Source organism: Schistocerca cancellata, chromosome 4 (assembly GCF_023864275.1).
Source record: "Schistocerca cancellata isolate TAMUIC-IGC-003103 chromosome 4, iqSchCanc2.1, whole genome shotgun sequence".
NCBI lineage: Eukaryota > Metazoa > Arthropoda > Insecta > Orthoptera > Acrididae > Schistocerca > Schistocerca cancellata.
The window spans coordinates 775,324,669-775,341,947 of NC_064629.1; the positions used below are offsets into that span (position 1 = coordinate 775,324,669).

At 40.3% G+C, this 17,279-nt stretch overlaps 1 protein-coding gene across 1 annotated transcript in view; it reads left to right on the forward strand.

Annotated features, from left to right (window-relative positions):
* Nucleotides 1-17,279, forward strand: part of LOC126184598 (E3 ubiquitin-protein ligase HERC2) — an 812,863-nt gene that overhangs the window by 176,941 nt on the left and 618,643 nt on the right. Inside the window, exon 18 of the mRNA XM_049927039.1 lies at nt 11,224-11,452. Coding sequence (XP_049782996.1) covers nt 11,224-11,452 — 229 coding nt within the window. The remainder of the gene's footprint in view (nt 1-11,223; nt 11,453-17,279) is intronic.

Genomic DNA, 17,279 nt, shown 5'->3' on the forward strand with positions numbered 1-17,279 from the left:
ATGCAAATGTGCATGAATTGTATCGTACAGGTGCCAGATGTCAGTTTGTGAGTTGGAGTTCCATGCCTGTTGCACTTGGTCGCTCACTGCAGGCACAGTTAATGCTGTTCATGGATGATGCTGGAGTTGTCATCCAATTATGTCCCATATGTGTGCAGTTGAAGACAGATCTGCTGATCGAGCAGCCATGGCAACTTGTCACACTTTGTAGAGTATGTTGGGTTACAACAGCAGCACGTGGGCAAGCATTATCTTGTTGGAAAATGCCCTGTGGAATGCTGTTCATGAATGTCAGCACAACAGATCGAATCACCAGATTGATTTACAGTTTTGCAGTCAAGGCGCATGGGATAACCACAAGAGTGCTGCTGCTGTCATATGAAATCACACCCCAGACCTTGACTCCAGGTGTAGGTCCAGTGTGCCTAGCATACAGAAAGGTTGGTTCCAGGCCCTCAGCTTGCCTCCTCATAAGCAACACATGGCCATCACTGTCACCAAATAGAACCAGCTGTCATCAGTAATCACAACAGACCTCCACCCTCCCATTCAGTGAGCTCCCACTTGATACCACTGAACCGTGAATGGCAATGGTTTCAGGTCAGTGGAATGCAAGCTACAGGGCGCCTGGCTCACAGCTGTCAGTCAAGTAACGGATTTGTAACAGTTTGTTGTGTCACTGTGGTGGCAACTGCTGCTCAAATTGCTGCTGTAGATGCAGTACGACATGAAACAGCAATACACTGAACATGATAGGCTTCCCTCTCTGTAGTTCTATATGACTGTCTGGAACCCAGTCTGCGACCATATATTCTTGTGACCACCACTGCCAGCAGTCATGTACAGTGGCTACAATCCTTCCAATCTTTCTGCAATATTGCAGAAGGAGAATCCAGATTCTCATTGTCTTATTACAAGGTCTCATTCAAACTCATTAAGGTGTTGATAGTGGTTCTTTGTCACCTTAAAGGCATTCTTGACTAACATCAACTCACGATATCCAATCTTAAAGGTGACTGATGCTCATGACAGTTACAGTGAGTATTTAAAGCAAACCTGATTTGCATCCTCTTAGTGGCACTACTAACGCTCTTATGCGACTGTCATGAAATTTGAATAGGTGTCATGTTTCAGATGTAGAAACATGCCTACCAACTTTTGGTTATGTCACATAACTCCTCCTTGGTGTTGTGATTTTTTTCCTTCAGTGTATATTTTGATGTATAGCAGGATTAAACATACCTTGCTAGTGTTGCAATATGTAATGTTTCTTGCTGTTTAATGCTGTAGTCTATATACTTCCCCATCCCACCCTCTCCTTTGTGCCAGGGGGTGTGCTGAGTGGAGCAACTCAATTGTTTTCTTCCAGTCTGGGGATACTGGATGAACCAAGAGTTCTTTAGCTGGAATTGTATCATGACTGAAGATCAAGATTTATCCATCCACATAGCAAGGCTCTACAAAAATACTCTTCATTCTAATGTTTAACCATGAACTAAGTAAGTGAATGGATGGTGAAAAGTATGTTATATGGCAGTTGTGTTCAGTTTACATAGGAATGTGGGGCTCTCTGTGGACAGAATGTTTTGTCCCAACTATATGTCAAAACTATGTAAAACCCAGTAATCAATATTTAATCATTTCCAGTGGCTTGGAAAAGGTTGTTCAGTGGTAATAACTTCCAGTCCAATAAAAGAGCACAAGACTTTTGTGCTCTGAAATAAATACACTAAAGAAATTCATTGTGACACAATGACTTTGTTACAGTAAGGTACAGTAGAATACATTTGAGAAAATGTTACTGATGTACTAGAAAAATGGGCATAAACTCTAAAATTGGCAAAAAAGTTTTATAGTGAAACATGTTGTAATGTAATCTTGCTTGCAACTAGTACATTTCAAAAGTCTGAGAACTGGTCAGTGTAGTAAACATGCTACCTCAGACCAAGCTGTGTTTTGCTCAAAATCTGAAATAAGTGTGAAGCAATATCACAGAAAGAAATTCCAAGGAACAGAGTGCCAATATATGCACCTGTGCCAGTTGCTCCTATGAAGAAGGAATCTTCAGGGAAGAAAGAGATATTGATATCAGCATTATGAAGGCAGCAGTTCCTTTAACACATCAATCTTGTGCCACAAACTCCCCAGGTGGTTCGACGTGAGGGAGGGGAGGGGGAGAGAGAAAGAGGGGGAGAGAGAAAGAGGGGGAGAGAGAAAGAGGGGGAGAGAGAAAGAGGGGGAGAGAGAAATAGGGGGTGAGAGAGAGAGAGAGAGAGAGAGAGAGAGAGAGAGAGAGAAGGGGGGGGGGAGGGGGGAGAAAACAAAAATCTGTCTGGTAGAATGAAGTCCATAATACAGAGGAACATAAACCATAAACTGGTTCAGCACATATATGGAGAAACAAACTTTAGCACACAGAAGATCCTTACGCTCGTGTTTTCAACAGACGCCTCTGAGCCTACTGATGCCCTTGTAGTAACAGAATATGCAATTACTGAAGTGATGATGACATGAGGACTGATGTTGGAAAGATCATTGATGTGAATGACATACCATTCCACACGTCTCTTATTTTCTCTGTTAGACTTACGCTAATATAATTTTACTAGCTCCTTCCTCCCCCCTCCCCTTTATGTGGTAATCAAGAGAGCAAAGGGAACCTTTGAGAAGGTCTCCCCTTTCTATATTCACAAGGCATTGGAGGGTATTGCTGGGTCCTTAAAAAGCATTAAACGACTTCATATTGAAACATTTCTAGATGAAACCGTCATGTCACACCAAGTATCTAAGATTCTGGGATGCAAGGCCCTAGGTGACTACCCTCTTGTGATTAAGCTGCATAGCACATTTAACATCTGTAAGGGCCTGGTTACCTACTCTGATATAGTAGAGATGGACTCTGAGAAGTTAAGTGAAGAGTGGAAAAATGTTGGAATTGTGAAAGTGCAGAACTATATCAGGAGAGTCAATGGCATCTTGGAAAAAACTGCAATGTTTATTTTAAAATTCAACACTCCATAATTACCTAAACATATTCTTGCAGCCTATATCCAACTTAAATGTTCAGCCATTTGTTCCAAACCCAATGTGGTGCTTCAAATATCAAAGATTTGGTCATACCACTATGGCATGTAGCGGGAGGTCTACTTGTGGAGATCATGGAGCCTCAGATCACGGATCGGGCGACTCTTGTACACTTCCTCTGAAATGTGTGAACTGCTCCACAGTTCACTCAGTTTGAAGCAGGGAGTGAAGAGTTCATAATGAGAAAAGATAATTCAGGAGTTGAATGTTATGAGACGCATACCCTGTGGTGAAGCTATATAAGCTTTCAGTGCTGTATATCATCTAACGTTTACTATTTCTTTTGCATCAGCCCTTAAGAAGCGAATCAGCAAGTGTGATGCCTTCAAACAAACCCAGACCAGAAATTCAAATATGAGTATGTGCACTTGTCAGTGTACCTGAGGAGAAAAGCTACACTTGACTAGAAACCATTTGGAAGCCATCAATGACTGACTTGGAACCTCAGCCACATGCTACTGCACACCATCACAGGCTCACTATGCCATCCTCGCTACCCATACAATGAACTCTTCCCACAAGTAAAAACAATGTCACACAAAAGGTCATTCAAAATTGAACGAAGTGGCAGCAAAACCATTGGATCACCAAGTACTCTCCCTTTCAGATGATGATTGTGTGGTCAAGGATACTTATATCTACATAGAGGAACTGGAGACCTGGGCACCGTCTAACATTCCCCTGATCTCTCGGGTAAACCATCACTGCTGAGGGAGAGGGACAAGGACAACACTCGCTAATCGATGGCTCCGACATGTTCTTCTATATTACAGTGGAACTTAAATGGATACCAATTGCATTTGAAAAAAAATATAGCTACTGGCCCAGGAGAGCCCGATCTCCACCTGCTTGCAAGAAATTCATTTTAAAGTCACTGACACATCTGAGTTAAGGGGCTAACACCTACAGTAAAGATGATCTTACTGGAGACAGGGCTAAGGCTGTGGTAGTTCTTTTCATTGATGACAGATGCTGCTCCTCTCCTGTCCCTCTTACCATGACCATACAGGCAGTTGCAGTGAAATGTGTCATACCAGTTGAGTTCACAGTGTGTTCTTTATAGCTTCCATCTCATGAACCATTGGCTACCACTTGCTCCAGGGGTCAAATTATTCAGTACCTTACCCATTCATAATGTGTCTGCCTTTTAAACTAAAGCTAGGTGACACAGTTTTTTTTTTACAGCTGTAGGGTCATCTTCAGCCATTGAGCTTTGGTTTTGCTCCCCAGCTATTGCAGACTCAGTTTAGTGGGAAGTGGCCATAAATCTGCACCCCATTGCTCACTTTCTGGTGTGGGGCACCTACTGACTTGGAGAGTGCCAACAGGAGATTACAAAATTGATGTTTCAGAGGGCAAACTGGTTGTGACACAGTCTGCAGACCATCTTCAAACAATAGGATTGTGCCCAGGAGATCATGGGGCCGTATCATCTGTTTGATCCAATGAGCTGCTGTCGATTCCATTTCCAACTCTAGCAACTACCTCTGATGACAGCCTGTCCCTTTCAGCAATTCAGACACCATCCAATTACAGAAAATCTCCGTTCCTTCAAGTTTGCGAGATCACAAGCAAGGCAGGAGATAAAAGAAATGAAAGAGGAACTCCTGGTAGGAATTTGTGACTTCCATTAATCGGCCCACTTCCACTACATGAATTTGGGACTCAATAAGACAGATTTCAGGCAAAGTCAGTAAACCTCACGTTATTGCCTGGTTGAGAAATGGAATCCTGGTGGGCATGCCTAAAGAAAACGCTCAGGTTTTAGCTGAACACTTTTTTACCATCTCTGTGTCAGCCAAACTCCTTCCTCAAGGACTGATGCTTTCAATATTTTGTTGGTGATTTCCTGTCTGATCACTTTGTTCAGGAGTATGTAGTTTCCCAAGGCAGTGCACTCCCAAGGGCAGGCCTCAGGCACGGCCAACCAATTGCTTGTGTAAAATGTAAATGCAAGACTGTAATATATTTTGGTTCAAGACCCCTCTGTTTTTGAGAAAACCACCTCTAAAGTTAATGGTGCGTAATTGTCGGGATCTTTTATTGTCATGTGTGGTGTGATAATGGGAGAGTCAATAAGATAATCAATAAGGAATAATAGCAAGGCAGACAAATAAATATCTCAAATGACTCGAATTAGTAAAGAATTAAACTTTTAATCATGGTTACCTTACTGTGCCCTTTTATTTACCCTGTTACATGTCCTTACTTTACTTTGTACAACTAAATGGCTGCTACATGTAATACAAACATTCAAAGCAAATATACTCATGGCACCAAGGATATCTAATAATACAATTTAAGTGCAACTACATCATTCCTTCTGAACATTTGGTAGAAAACATTGTTTTACATTTATCAATATTTCCTTTTCACTAATTAATTTTAGTGCATACGACACCTGAAAGTTGATTGTAACTTATGCTATGAATTGTTGTTACAACTGCGTGGTTGTGGAATGCTCATTGGGTTTCCAGAAGTACATTGCAATTCTGGAACATCCAGATAAAGTTCTGTACCATCCTTCACTGTAAATAAACACTGTACAGTCAACTGTCTGTTGTCAGTCATGATGAATTCACAGTGGTATTACTCGGCATTATTTTCACACAGTGAGGCTTAAAATCTTAAGTATTTACTGTTCCAAGTCATTTGAAAAATTTATTTACTGACCTTTCTGTTATTCCTTATTGATCACTTTAGTAACCCTGTTATTCCTATCAGTGTCAATGCAGAAAAAAAGAAAATAAACTGCAGAATGCGTTTGAGAATCAATCACTGGTTCTCTGCTCCCCTGCCAGATGGCTTGGTCACTACGCCAGTGGCACTTTGGTTGAAAAGCTTTTACTTTGTGGGTACACAGGCAGAAATCATAACAATTTATTTCTTGATTTCTAGGAAAATATGTGTTTGCAGGCCCTATATGTGTTGATGAAAAATACTCAGTTTTCAGTTATCTACCAGTCCTGTCAATTTTTAGTTGATTGTGTGTCATGAATGGAACAAGTGATTTTCTCAAAACTAGATGGATGTTGAGCCAAATTATCTTAAAGTCTTTCAGTTTATGTTATACACAAGCAACGTGAGTGGAATCGGTTGGCCATGTCAGAGGCTGTGGGGCAGCGAGTGAGAATTTCTATTGTTGCCTTTCTCAAGACGGGCTCTCTAACTACAATGTTGGCAACTAGAAAGTGATTAGCAAAAACGTGATGCCTGTAATTAAAATTCTCTGTGTAATTAAAGATCTCTGATGGAGAAATAAAGTTATTGATCATTGAAGTTCCTTATGCTGAGGATTTAGGATGCCGTCTGGGATTCATAGAAAATGCAATTTACTATAACAATTTTCACTATATTCTGAAAACGATAAAGCGTAAAGTTCCAGACAAAAGTTTACCCAAGAAATGCTACTATCAGCTCTTGCACTATCAGAGCTGTTCAGAGTCTATTGCACGGATCCTATTATCCCTAGATAACAAACCTTTTCAATAATTGTTATCGATGGAAATGTCCAAAGTGAATGCTCACCAAAATTTAATGTTAATACTCATCAAACACCATGCTAGTAATGGTAGAAGGTCTGTCCTGCAGCGACACATGAAAATACGACATATGCAAACTGAGAAAAAATCACTGAGGTTGGTCTGCAATTAACACTTTACCACAATGCGAACTCATTGTTACGTGCATACCAAGTTACGTATTACGGCATCCAAGGCTGTTCCTTGCAACTGCACAGACGCGATGCGGCTTCCGACACAGAGTGCGTGCTTCTACGAATCTAGAAGAGAACTGGGGCCCACCTCTAGCTCGCAGCGCTCTTATTTATATAGCCACGGTGTGGACCGTTGAAAGTGCAGCCGACAAAATTTGCCTTCCTGACTAGCAGCTGGGGCTAGTAGAGCACCACTTCAAGTTACTAAGTAATTAATTGCTTCATTCACTGATGGCTGATGAAGCTCTCAATTTAATTGTGCAATCAGCACACAGGTAAGTATCTAATATAAAATTCTGATGTGCCTTAATTAAATACTTTTGGTGAGAGAATTATTATAGTTTCACTGCACGCGATAGATGAGCTCTCAACTTCCCCTTTGGAGAGACTCTACAGCTATAGTTTTATAGCTACCTTTTGGAAACTTCTCACATCTTTGTTATTATAGCGTATCTCCATTTTACCTAAATCTAAACATCCTAGCTTTTTCTAATCACTTACTCAATCTATCTTGCCTTCTGAACTTTTAGGACATAAAAACAGAAAATCATGAATTTCAACCAAAATATTACTTTGTGAGATCCAGCATGCTGTTCCATTAAATTACAATGAAAAAGGAATCTGAATATAAATTTTGAAGTTTCTAACTCCTTCCTGTTGCACCGATTATTTTTACATAAAATGTCCAAATTTCGGAAAACTGTTAAAGTTATTAAACTGAAACTTAACACATTATCATTTTAGCATCACTCCTGACATGCTACTAACTTTTCAGATTATTTACTTTACTTTTAAGGTATCACGCAACATTCGTGACGTCATAGCTAGTTACAGCGGACTAGGCTGGCACACAATGGAAAGCATATGAATTCTATATGGCGTGAGTAGGCTGCTTCCCTACAAGGCCTTTTCCTTGTGAGTGTCACACTGTTTGCATCACTATCACTCCTCTGCAGTCAGAAGCCCATTTAAAAGTTCTTTATTTGTGGATGACTTCGCCATCTTCTGCTCTCTCTCTGATCTTATGATGACTATAAGGCAACTTTAGCTGACCATAAGGAGGCTGGAAACAGACCAATAAAAGGTTCTCACTTGAGAAGAATACTTTTTTCAACTTAAACTCTGCTCATTTCAGTTTTCACCCACCAGAGTACATAATGGGGGACATTCTTTTAAAGTTTAAGGACAATGTGCCATTTTTGCTCCTACTATTTACTTAACCTGGTTCCTGCACCTAAACGACTTGCAAACGAGGGCTTCAAATCATTGATTATTGTGAAGTGCCTCAGTGGAGAGGTGTAGGGAACTGATAGATTCCACCCCCTGCAGTTTTGCGGCTCATTTGTGAGATCACAGATTACGGCAGTGTGATTTAGGGATCAGTCCATATTTCTTGCCTCAAAATATAGACACTGTCCATCATGAAAGCATTCAGATATCAGCTGGAGCATTTTAGACCAGCCCACTTCAGAGTCTGTGTGCAGAGGCTAATGAAACACCACTACAAATTCAGTGGCACCTCCTCCTGGCTTGACAGGCACTGAACACCTCATTGTTGCCTCCGTTATTGGCATTTAGTGTGGTGGTCCATCCCAACTTTGGGTGACAGTTTAGGAATTGGCCCCATGTGGCCAATCTATTTGGAATACAGTGCTGCTGACTGTCTCACAGATATGGGTTTATTAGTCCCCCAAATACACAGCCAGGAAAGGAACAAAGTGCCACCTTTTGTTGTTTAGGGGCCCAAAGAAAGCTTGTAATCCGCATTATATTTTAATATCTCTGTTTTCTTTAGTACCACCGTTTTATCATTGTTTATACGTATGGATCCCAGTAACAGTATGCCCTTGATATTGCCCTGTTTTCGCAAAGAGGGTTTTCCAGGTGTGCCTTCTGGAACAATTTAGAAATTATGATGCAGTGTTATGTGGCATTATGATGGGCCTGGATTGGATTCAAAAGCATCACAGTAAAAGTTTTCTCATCTGTTCCAACTCGCTCAGTGCAGTACATGTGATTCACCAAATGTACCAAGTACACTTGTTGATTCAGCTCATCCATGACACCTTACAGTGACTCCAACACTGAGGCAAAGAGGTCTTTTACTTCGCATTTGCACACATTGTGACTCTGGACTCACATTCAGAAGGACGACAGTTCAAACCCACATCCAGCCATCCTGATTTAGGTGTTCTGTGATTTCCCTAAATTGCATAAGGTAAATGCCAAGATGGTTCCTTCGAAATGACACAGCTGCTTCCCTTCTCCACCTTCCCTAATCCGGGATTGTGTTCTTCTCTAATGGCCTTGTTGTCAACAAGAAGTTGAACACGAATCTCCTCCTTCCTGCTGGACACATTGGGATATGGGGAAACATTATAACTGACAAGGCAGCCAAAGAAACGTGTTTGTATGATGCGGTATGTCAATGTGCCTTTCCATTGCATGCTGTCATCTCATTATCTGACAGAAGAATCATGTGTCTGTGAGAAACTGAATGGTTGGGAGTGGCTGACAAGAAGCTGCAGCCACTCAAATCGACCACACAGGCTAGATGGAATTCATGCCAGCCACACTTGTGGAAGGAGGTGCCGTTCATCAGACAGCACATAGGATGTACCTCTTTAACACACAGTTTCCTCCTCCAACAGGAGGATCCAGCACTGTTTGTAGTGAGCCACGTTCAGTTTAACATATTTTGGCAATGTGTGTTTTATACACTGAGATCAGGGCAGTCTTTGATTTGACTTGAGATTTGTCCACAATCCTTGCTGACACTGACACATGCCTCACATGGGTTTTGAAATTTTGTGAACTGTTGGGCCCCGTCCATAAAGTGCTAGAGAAGGGAGGTGAACATTAATGCATTATAAACAACTCCGCTCATGGGGCAGCCGTAACCCCCCCCCCCCACCCCCTCACCCCACCCCACCCCCCCACCCTACCCCCCGCAACTGAATTGTAGGGACCATTACATAGAACAATTGTTGATAGTTTTCCCAGGTTTGGTATTAGTGACTGTATGAACCAATTTGTAAATGTATTGTGGTTCTTTTCTTCATTGTAGTCTTCTGTGTTTTTTAATTTAAAAACCAGGAAACTGTTTGGGACAGAAATTTGCACAGTGGCTGCATGAAGAAGAATTAAGTGTACCCCACTTGCCAGGAGGTATTACCATTGTTGTTTAGATGTTTTCTCTGTCCTGCTTGATAAAAATGACCAGAATTGACCATGCTTCATCAAGCCACACCACTTCATCCATTTACATACTATGGATCTGCATTAAAAAAATGGCATCACCATGCAGCTGTAGCCTCCTCTGTCAACATCATATGACCACAGAAATGTCCATAGTGAATGCCTAGATTGTGTGAAACTGTGAATAATGATGTGCAACTGCATTAAAAAAGTTCCAATTCCTTAAGTATGATCAATAACTTGCAGACTATCATATATTTCTTTCTGCGATAATAATCATAAACATGACAAAAAATCGTATCTTCCACAAACGAATCTATATTGGTAATCCACTTATCCATACAACTTTTTTTCTCCAAGGGTTTTCAGTTTTGATGTTTCTCCAGCTTCTTTTTCTTTCTTAAACATTTCCTTTCCAATCTTCACAACAGTCTTTTTGTTTACTGTTCAGGGCCACCACAGTTCTGTTGATTACCTTGTTAACAGAGAGCAGAGGGCAACTGTTACGTTTTCCAGTCTCAAAATAGGCACGTAATGTACAAACCATTTCTCTCCACTGCCCTTGTACAGCAATATCCTGTCCAAGAGAACTTCCTACTGACATTTTTCAGTGCTGCACAACAAATAACAGTAAAAATAAATAAAGTAATAACTCCTGCAACTGCAAACACAAACATAATCACTGGGTGCAATGCTTGCATAGGAGGGCAAAATGACTGAAACTGAAGGCCACTGCAGGTGGGAAGTGTTGAGGTAATGGGGTGAAGGTATGGCAACTTTGGGTGTTTGCTGCAGCTACGGGTCTCGAGATTGGCGGAATATGGTCTGTGATTCCCACATGGGCTTTCCTCCTATTACTTCCCTTGTAGCTGTCAGTCATAGAGTAATTTTGAACAGACTATAGTTATCATATCAGTTATGTGTGTGAACTGTCTGCTGTTGAAAACATGAGTGGGTGATTTCATTGTCTGCCATTTATTATTGTTTAATTTTTCAGAATAAAGATTATTTTCATCTATATTTGAGCATACATCATTTCTTGATCGTAGGTATAATGGTTCTATAGTTATGAGATTCACTCTAGTGAAAAGCTCCACAGAAGGAAACACAGATTACATTTACTAGGCTACATAATTGCATTTGTATGGCTGAACTGACTACATTTGTAAGGCTCATTTGGTAAGATACTGTAAACTGAGCTTAATTTGTTTCTTTGTAATTTACAGTTACATGTGCTAATTGGGCACAATATGGATGTGGCAAGTGTTGGTCTTACATCAGGAAGCAGTCTCTTAATAAACTTGAAAGAGAAAGTGGTTCAATTGGCTAGTAATCGTGGAGTGCTGGGTTCTGTTCAGGCTGCAGCCCAGGCTGCATTGCAAGTTGGCTGGAGTGCACTCCTTCCAACGGCTGATGAAAGGGCCCGCACCCTTTCATCACTGCTGCCTAATTCAGGTATTCTGAGCATTATTTTTTGTGTTTTAGTATGTGAATTTCATATATCTCTCTAAATCAATGGTAGCTTTGATGTATTTTCTACACACACAAAAAAAAATTGAGTGTCAATTGTTTATATAATTTTGTCTGTTTGGTTAAATTTAACGTGGGTTATTATAGTGACAGTCAAAGATATAAATGATTACACAACAGTACAAAATCCATAAGGTAAAGCAAATGCTCAGACCTCTGTGATGTTATGATTAGCTCTATGATATCAGTGCTCAAAGTTGCATTCCATGTTGTTGAATTATGTACAAAACTGCCTTGAGCATTTAATCTTCATGTCCTTTCAAAGAATGTGGCAGCAAGATATGAATCGCAAACTGAGAGAGAGAGAGAGAGAGAGAGAGAGAGAGAGAGAGAGAGAGAGGCTGAGTGGGGTATACTAGAGTCGCATTCGGGAGGACTACAGTTACAACCAGTGTCTGACCATCCTGATCTAGGTTCTCTATGATTTTCCCTAAATCACTTAAGGCAATTGTTGGGATGGTTCCTTCAAAAAGGCGTGACTGCTTTCCTTCTCCATCCTTCCCTAATTTGAGCTTGTGCTCCATCTCTAATGACCTCGTTGCTGATGGGATGTTTCAACACTAATCTCCTGCTCCTCCTCCAACTGAGAAATAACTTTGAAATAATTCACACCATTCTTTAAACTGCTGCTTTAAATATTTGACTACTTTGATCACTACAGAATACAATGGGAATGAATAAACCCTAATGCTGTGCACTTTAGGTGCATAATATTAAGCTCACTGAACAATAAAAATTTAGTCATCAGTATTTCAATAGCCTTCACAAGTGGTGATATTTTTTTAACTTCATGAAACGAAAAGTACTATTTTTGAATACCTAAAATGTTTCATTCGGTTTACAAACTTTCTGACTTCATAGTCATTGTGTAAAAGTACAGATAGAATAAAACAGCAAGTAAAAGAAACATTCAATAAAAGAATGTTTCTTTGGCATGGAACAAGGTAAGCCATAAATACAATGGAAACAATTGGGATAATCATGGGAAAATGATTTTGGCTGAGGAAGGGGGGTTGGGGTTATTTGGGGATTTGGGGTTGGCGTAAGGAACTGAAGTGGAATGGTGGTGGTGAATGTAGAGATGGCATACTATGTGCTAGTGTGAATGCAAACTAGTTGCATGACATGCCTGCTAGTCATTGCCTTTTGTCTGTCCGTATACTTGTTGATTCAAAAATACAGCTAGAATATGTGTGGCCAATGTATGACTTATTGTGCAGCTATACTATGTGTATAAAAAGATGACTCTAGCTGCATAGAGAATGTGTAAAGAGGTATCAATAAATCAATCCCTGCAGCTTTCCATATAGGCTGCAGTTGCTAGAGACATTAACTGTGGTTCTCTATAACACTGTGTGTACGTAGGAAATATTGGTGCTCAGCCACTTCAGCCATGACAGTTAATGCAAATTGGTCATATTACATGAAGACTGTGTCTGGCTTGTGCTGTGTTGTGCTGTGAGTTTTCAATGTGAGGACTTGGTGAGCCAGTGTAAATGAATGGTTGCTTCTGGATGTTGTTCTTGCGTTATAGTAACAGCTATAACATAATAGTATATGAGAACTGTTTAAAGCCAGTCTCATAATGTTATAGTACTTGTTGAGCTGAATGGTAAGCAGGGAAATGTGAGTCTACAACAGCTCAATGTTGCTGTTTTGATTGAACAAGAAGAGAGTCTATTTCTGTGTGATCAAAACATGTTCAGAACACCACAGAGCCTGTTCCATGTTTCACCACTTCTTCCATACAGTCGTTCTGCTAGACTTTTTGATATCTACAATTAACATGTCACATAACATTTCATCAACTGGCAGAAATGTGTTTCATCATATCAGGTACCGTGTTTTCACTGTTGCACAATTCTCGACTGGCGTACCTTTGCCCACTGTAATTGGACAACTATGTGGGCAGTATTAATTAAGGCTCCCTTTCCTCCGTCTCTGCTCTAGATGTGAATGCAACGCCCCCCCCCCCCCCTTTTTTCATTTGGCAATAGGTTTGTAAGTATTGGTGTTAACTTCATATAAAAATTCCTGCCTCACAATAGCAAGGTGCCTTATAGCCATGAGCCAGAACGCATACTAGTGATCCACGTTCACGAAGATATTTTTTTAAATGGAAATTCTGAAATGAATAAGCTGTCTACCACTGCCAGTAAACCAGTATGGTTGTATGCACCACTAAACCTGCAGAAGGTGCCACTTTCTGTACATGATGAACTTTGGTGCATTTAAAGACAGTCATCCACAATTTTCAGCTTCATCACATTGACCATGCACCTTATTGACAGAGGTAGGCAACAAACAACATTGCTTGGATGCTAACCTATACCCTCAAGCAGGTGTTACCACCCACCACCCCCTTTCATTTTACTCTGCTCCACCTTTCTGTGTGCCAGCAGTCAGCTGAATTTCTTGTTAGCTTTGACAAGGCATGTGACAAATTTATGAGAGCTTGAAAGTGACATCAAGAAATTTGGTTTGGGATGCATCATTCCACTAGTCTGAGACCCAAATCTGGCCACCCATATTGCGAGAGTTCTGCTGGTACAAGTGTTATGTCTAATGTGTATGTGTCTCTTAGTGACTGTAGATCCTGAACTTTGACCATCGTTTATGTGCGTCCAGTACACTCATGCCCTGCTTTGTCCTGCCTCGTATCCCATTCAGTTCTTGGGAAAAATAAAAACAAACAAACAAAAAAATGCTAGCAAGGAATTATCAGGAATCATGATGTATATACCATAAGAGACTAATGTTGATACAAGTAAACAACTAAAATACAGTATTAGACTGATATAGCTACTCTACAGCTAAAAATGGATGTTTTGCAGATCCACTCCAGTTTAGAATGAGACGTTTTACATTGAAACATAAAACCAGAAAGATATTTGACATAATTACAAGATGCTATTTCTGAGTCCATTTTGTACAAAGTCCACAAAACACTGGCCTGAAGGATACAATTATAGTCTTTTCTGAATGACCCTATTCTGTGTTTCTATTCAATTTCATGTCAAGCCATAAAATAAGACAGGATTGAAGTGTTGGTTAAAGAAGGCTTCCACATTCAGTGCTCAAAGTTGCATTCCATGTTCCACGTGTTTGGGGATTGTCATGTTGTAATCAAAGTCCAGGAACAAGCTGAAGAAATATTACGAATTTGCCAGTTGTGACTTCCCAAGCATAGCAATAGCTGTTGAGTCTATTAACCTTTTTTTAATAGTGTTTATTGTGAATGATACCTGTGCATAGCCACACTGTTGTGCCTACCTTTTGTTAAGTATGATGCTCCAAATTATGCAGAACAGCTGCAGTCAGCTACTTAATATGCATGTCAGTTACTTAGGATAAGTGAGATTTTATTTCATTTTGTAACTTGTTGCCAGCCAACATGTCATTGTTTATATTGATGCATCCATTGTATACTGAGTTGTTGAAAGTTAAAGGTCATTTAACAGTGGGAAATTTGAGAATTATACAAAATGTATCTCAGGACTGGTATGGTATTCCAGTCAACTGAGGATTGTGTTCTATGTTTGTGACTGCTACAGATTGCGTGTAGTCATAGAAGCAATCATTGCATCAGGGTAGTTATTGACATTAAAGTCATGTCTTTCCTTCATAACACTACTCTCACTGAATTCCAACTAGAGTGAACTGTCTATTTATGAATCATTTTGCTAATTGGATGTGCAGGAGTTTTAGTGACAACTGACCGATGAGTGCCCTGAAGCAGTACATACCAATGAAATCTGAATAGAGATCAAACAAGACTGACCAGGAATTCTTCAGAAAAACATGAAACCACTTTGAGTAGGACCTGTAGACATGCATATTTGAGCTCTCTATAACTTCACAAAGTATTGATTTTGTGACAGTGATTTGTATGTTAATCTTCTAGGTCACCATTAATCTTATACAGAATGAAAATTAATCTTTCACTGTGAAGGAGAATGTGCACTTCTTTGAACCTTTTCAACAAACTTAAACTGAGTGTTGGATTGGACTTTGAACTGAGAACCTTGCTTTTCATGTACTGTGTTTGTTTCAGTTCTGACAGTGTCTCTTTTCAGTGTCACCAAAGGTGTCTTGCATCTTCTGCTAGACTACCTTTCCTGAAAGAAAGGATATTGTTGAGGCCCATTTCCAGAATGAATTTTTCACTTTGCATTAAAATCTCTGCTGTTCTGAAACTTCTGACCGATAAAAAAATGTGTACTGGAATGGAACTCTTAACTGGAACTTTCCCACTGCGTGCAGTGCTGTAAAGTTGGGTCATGAGTGACGCTTGTATAGGTTGGTTTGTAAGAGCCTGCAAAAGGCAAAGGTCCAGTTTCAAACCCCAGACTGGTACACAGTTTTAATTTATCAGGATATAACATAAGTGGAATTAGTTTCATGCTCTCCCAGGGGTTCTGCGTTGATATCTCTGTAAGTGTCAAACTGTAATGCATGCTGACTCCAGTGGAGGTCTGAAGCACCACATGCTAACTGGTTGGTATCAAATTGTGAGCACTTGAGGGAGCTTAACTACCATTGAGTGACCTGAGGTTTGCTTAATGTAGGTTTTGTTGGGCAGAGGGAGCGGAGGAAAAAGGGGGGGGGGGGGGGATTAATCCAGCTGTCTGTTATATATTCTCTTTTTAAAAATTAAAATAGTGGTTTCTCTGTATTTTAATTCCGTTATGCTTACTGGCAACTAGTTTCGAACTACTGAGTTCATTTTCAGGCTAGGCCTATTAAAGCTGCACTAATAGTGCTGCGGCAGGTGACAGTCAATTTACACATGGGTAATACGCACGATACATATTCACACAGAATATCAGATCAGTTTCACAATATAGGTGTATTCACAAAGTGCAGCTGAACTATGCTGTGGAACCTAGTGTGACTATGTATCAGGTGTGTGTTACCTACTTGTGAACTGAGTGTCACCTAACGAATCACTATTAGAGCAGCTTTCATCTACATATACATCTACATCTTCATCTATATTTAAATATCTATGTAGATACTCCGCAAGCCACCGTATGGTGCACAGCGGAGGGTACCCTCTACCACTACTTGTCATTTCCTTTCCTGTTCCACTCACAAATATAGCCAGGGAAAAACGACTGTCTCTATGCCTCTGTGAGCCATAATTTTTCATATCGTATCGTCGCAGTCCTTACGCACACAGTATGTTGGAGGGAGTAGAATTGTTTGGCAGTTGGCTTCAAACACTGGTTCTCTAAATATTCTCAATAGTGTTTCTCAAAAAGAACGTCGCCTTCCCTCCAGGGATTCACATTTGAGTTCCTGAAGCATGTCCTAACACGTGTTGTTCGAACCTACCGGTAACAAATGTAGCAGCCCACCTCTGAGTTTCTTTGAGGTTTTCCTTTAATGCGATCAGATATTGATTCCAAACACTCGAGTAGTACTCAAGAATAGGTCGTACCGGCATCCTATATGCAGTCTCCCTTACAGGTGAACCACTCTTTCCTAAAATTCTCCCAATAAACCAATGTCAACCATTCACCTTCCCTACCACATTTCTTTAATAGGCCTGGCTGGAAAATGAACTTGCTAGTTCGAAACTAGTCACCGGCTTAATAAAATGCATCTGTGACTGAATTACTGTAAGGAATTTGTTATCTGAGTGCTAAGTGTTGTAGTTTCTTGACAACACTGTGTTCCGATTTGTACTTAATTGTGGTTATGATGTAACATTGTTTGGTGGAGACACTGGGTGCTTTGAAACATCTAC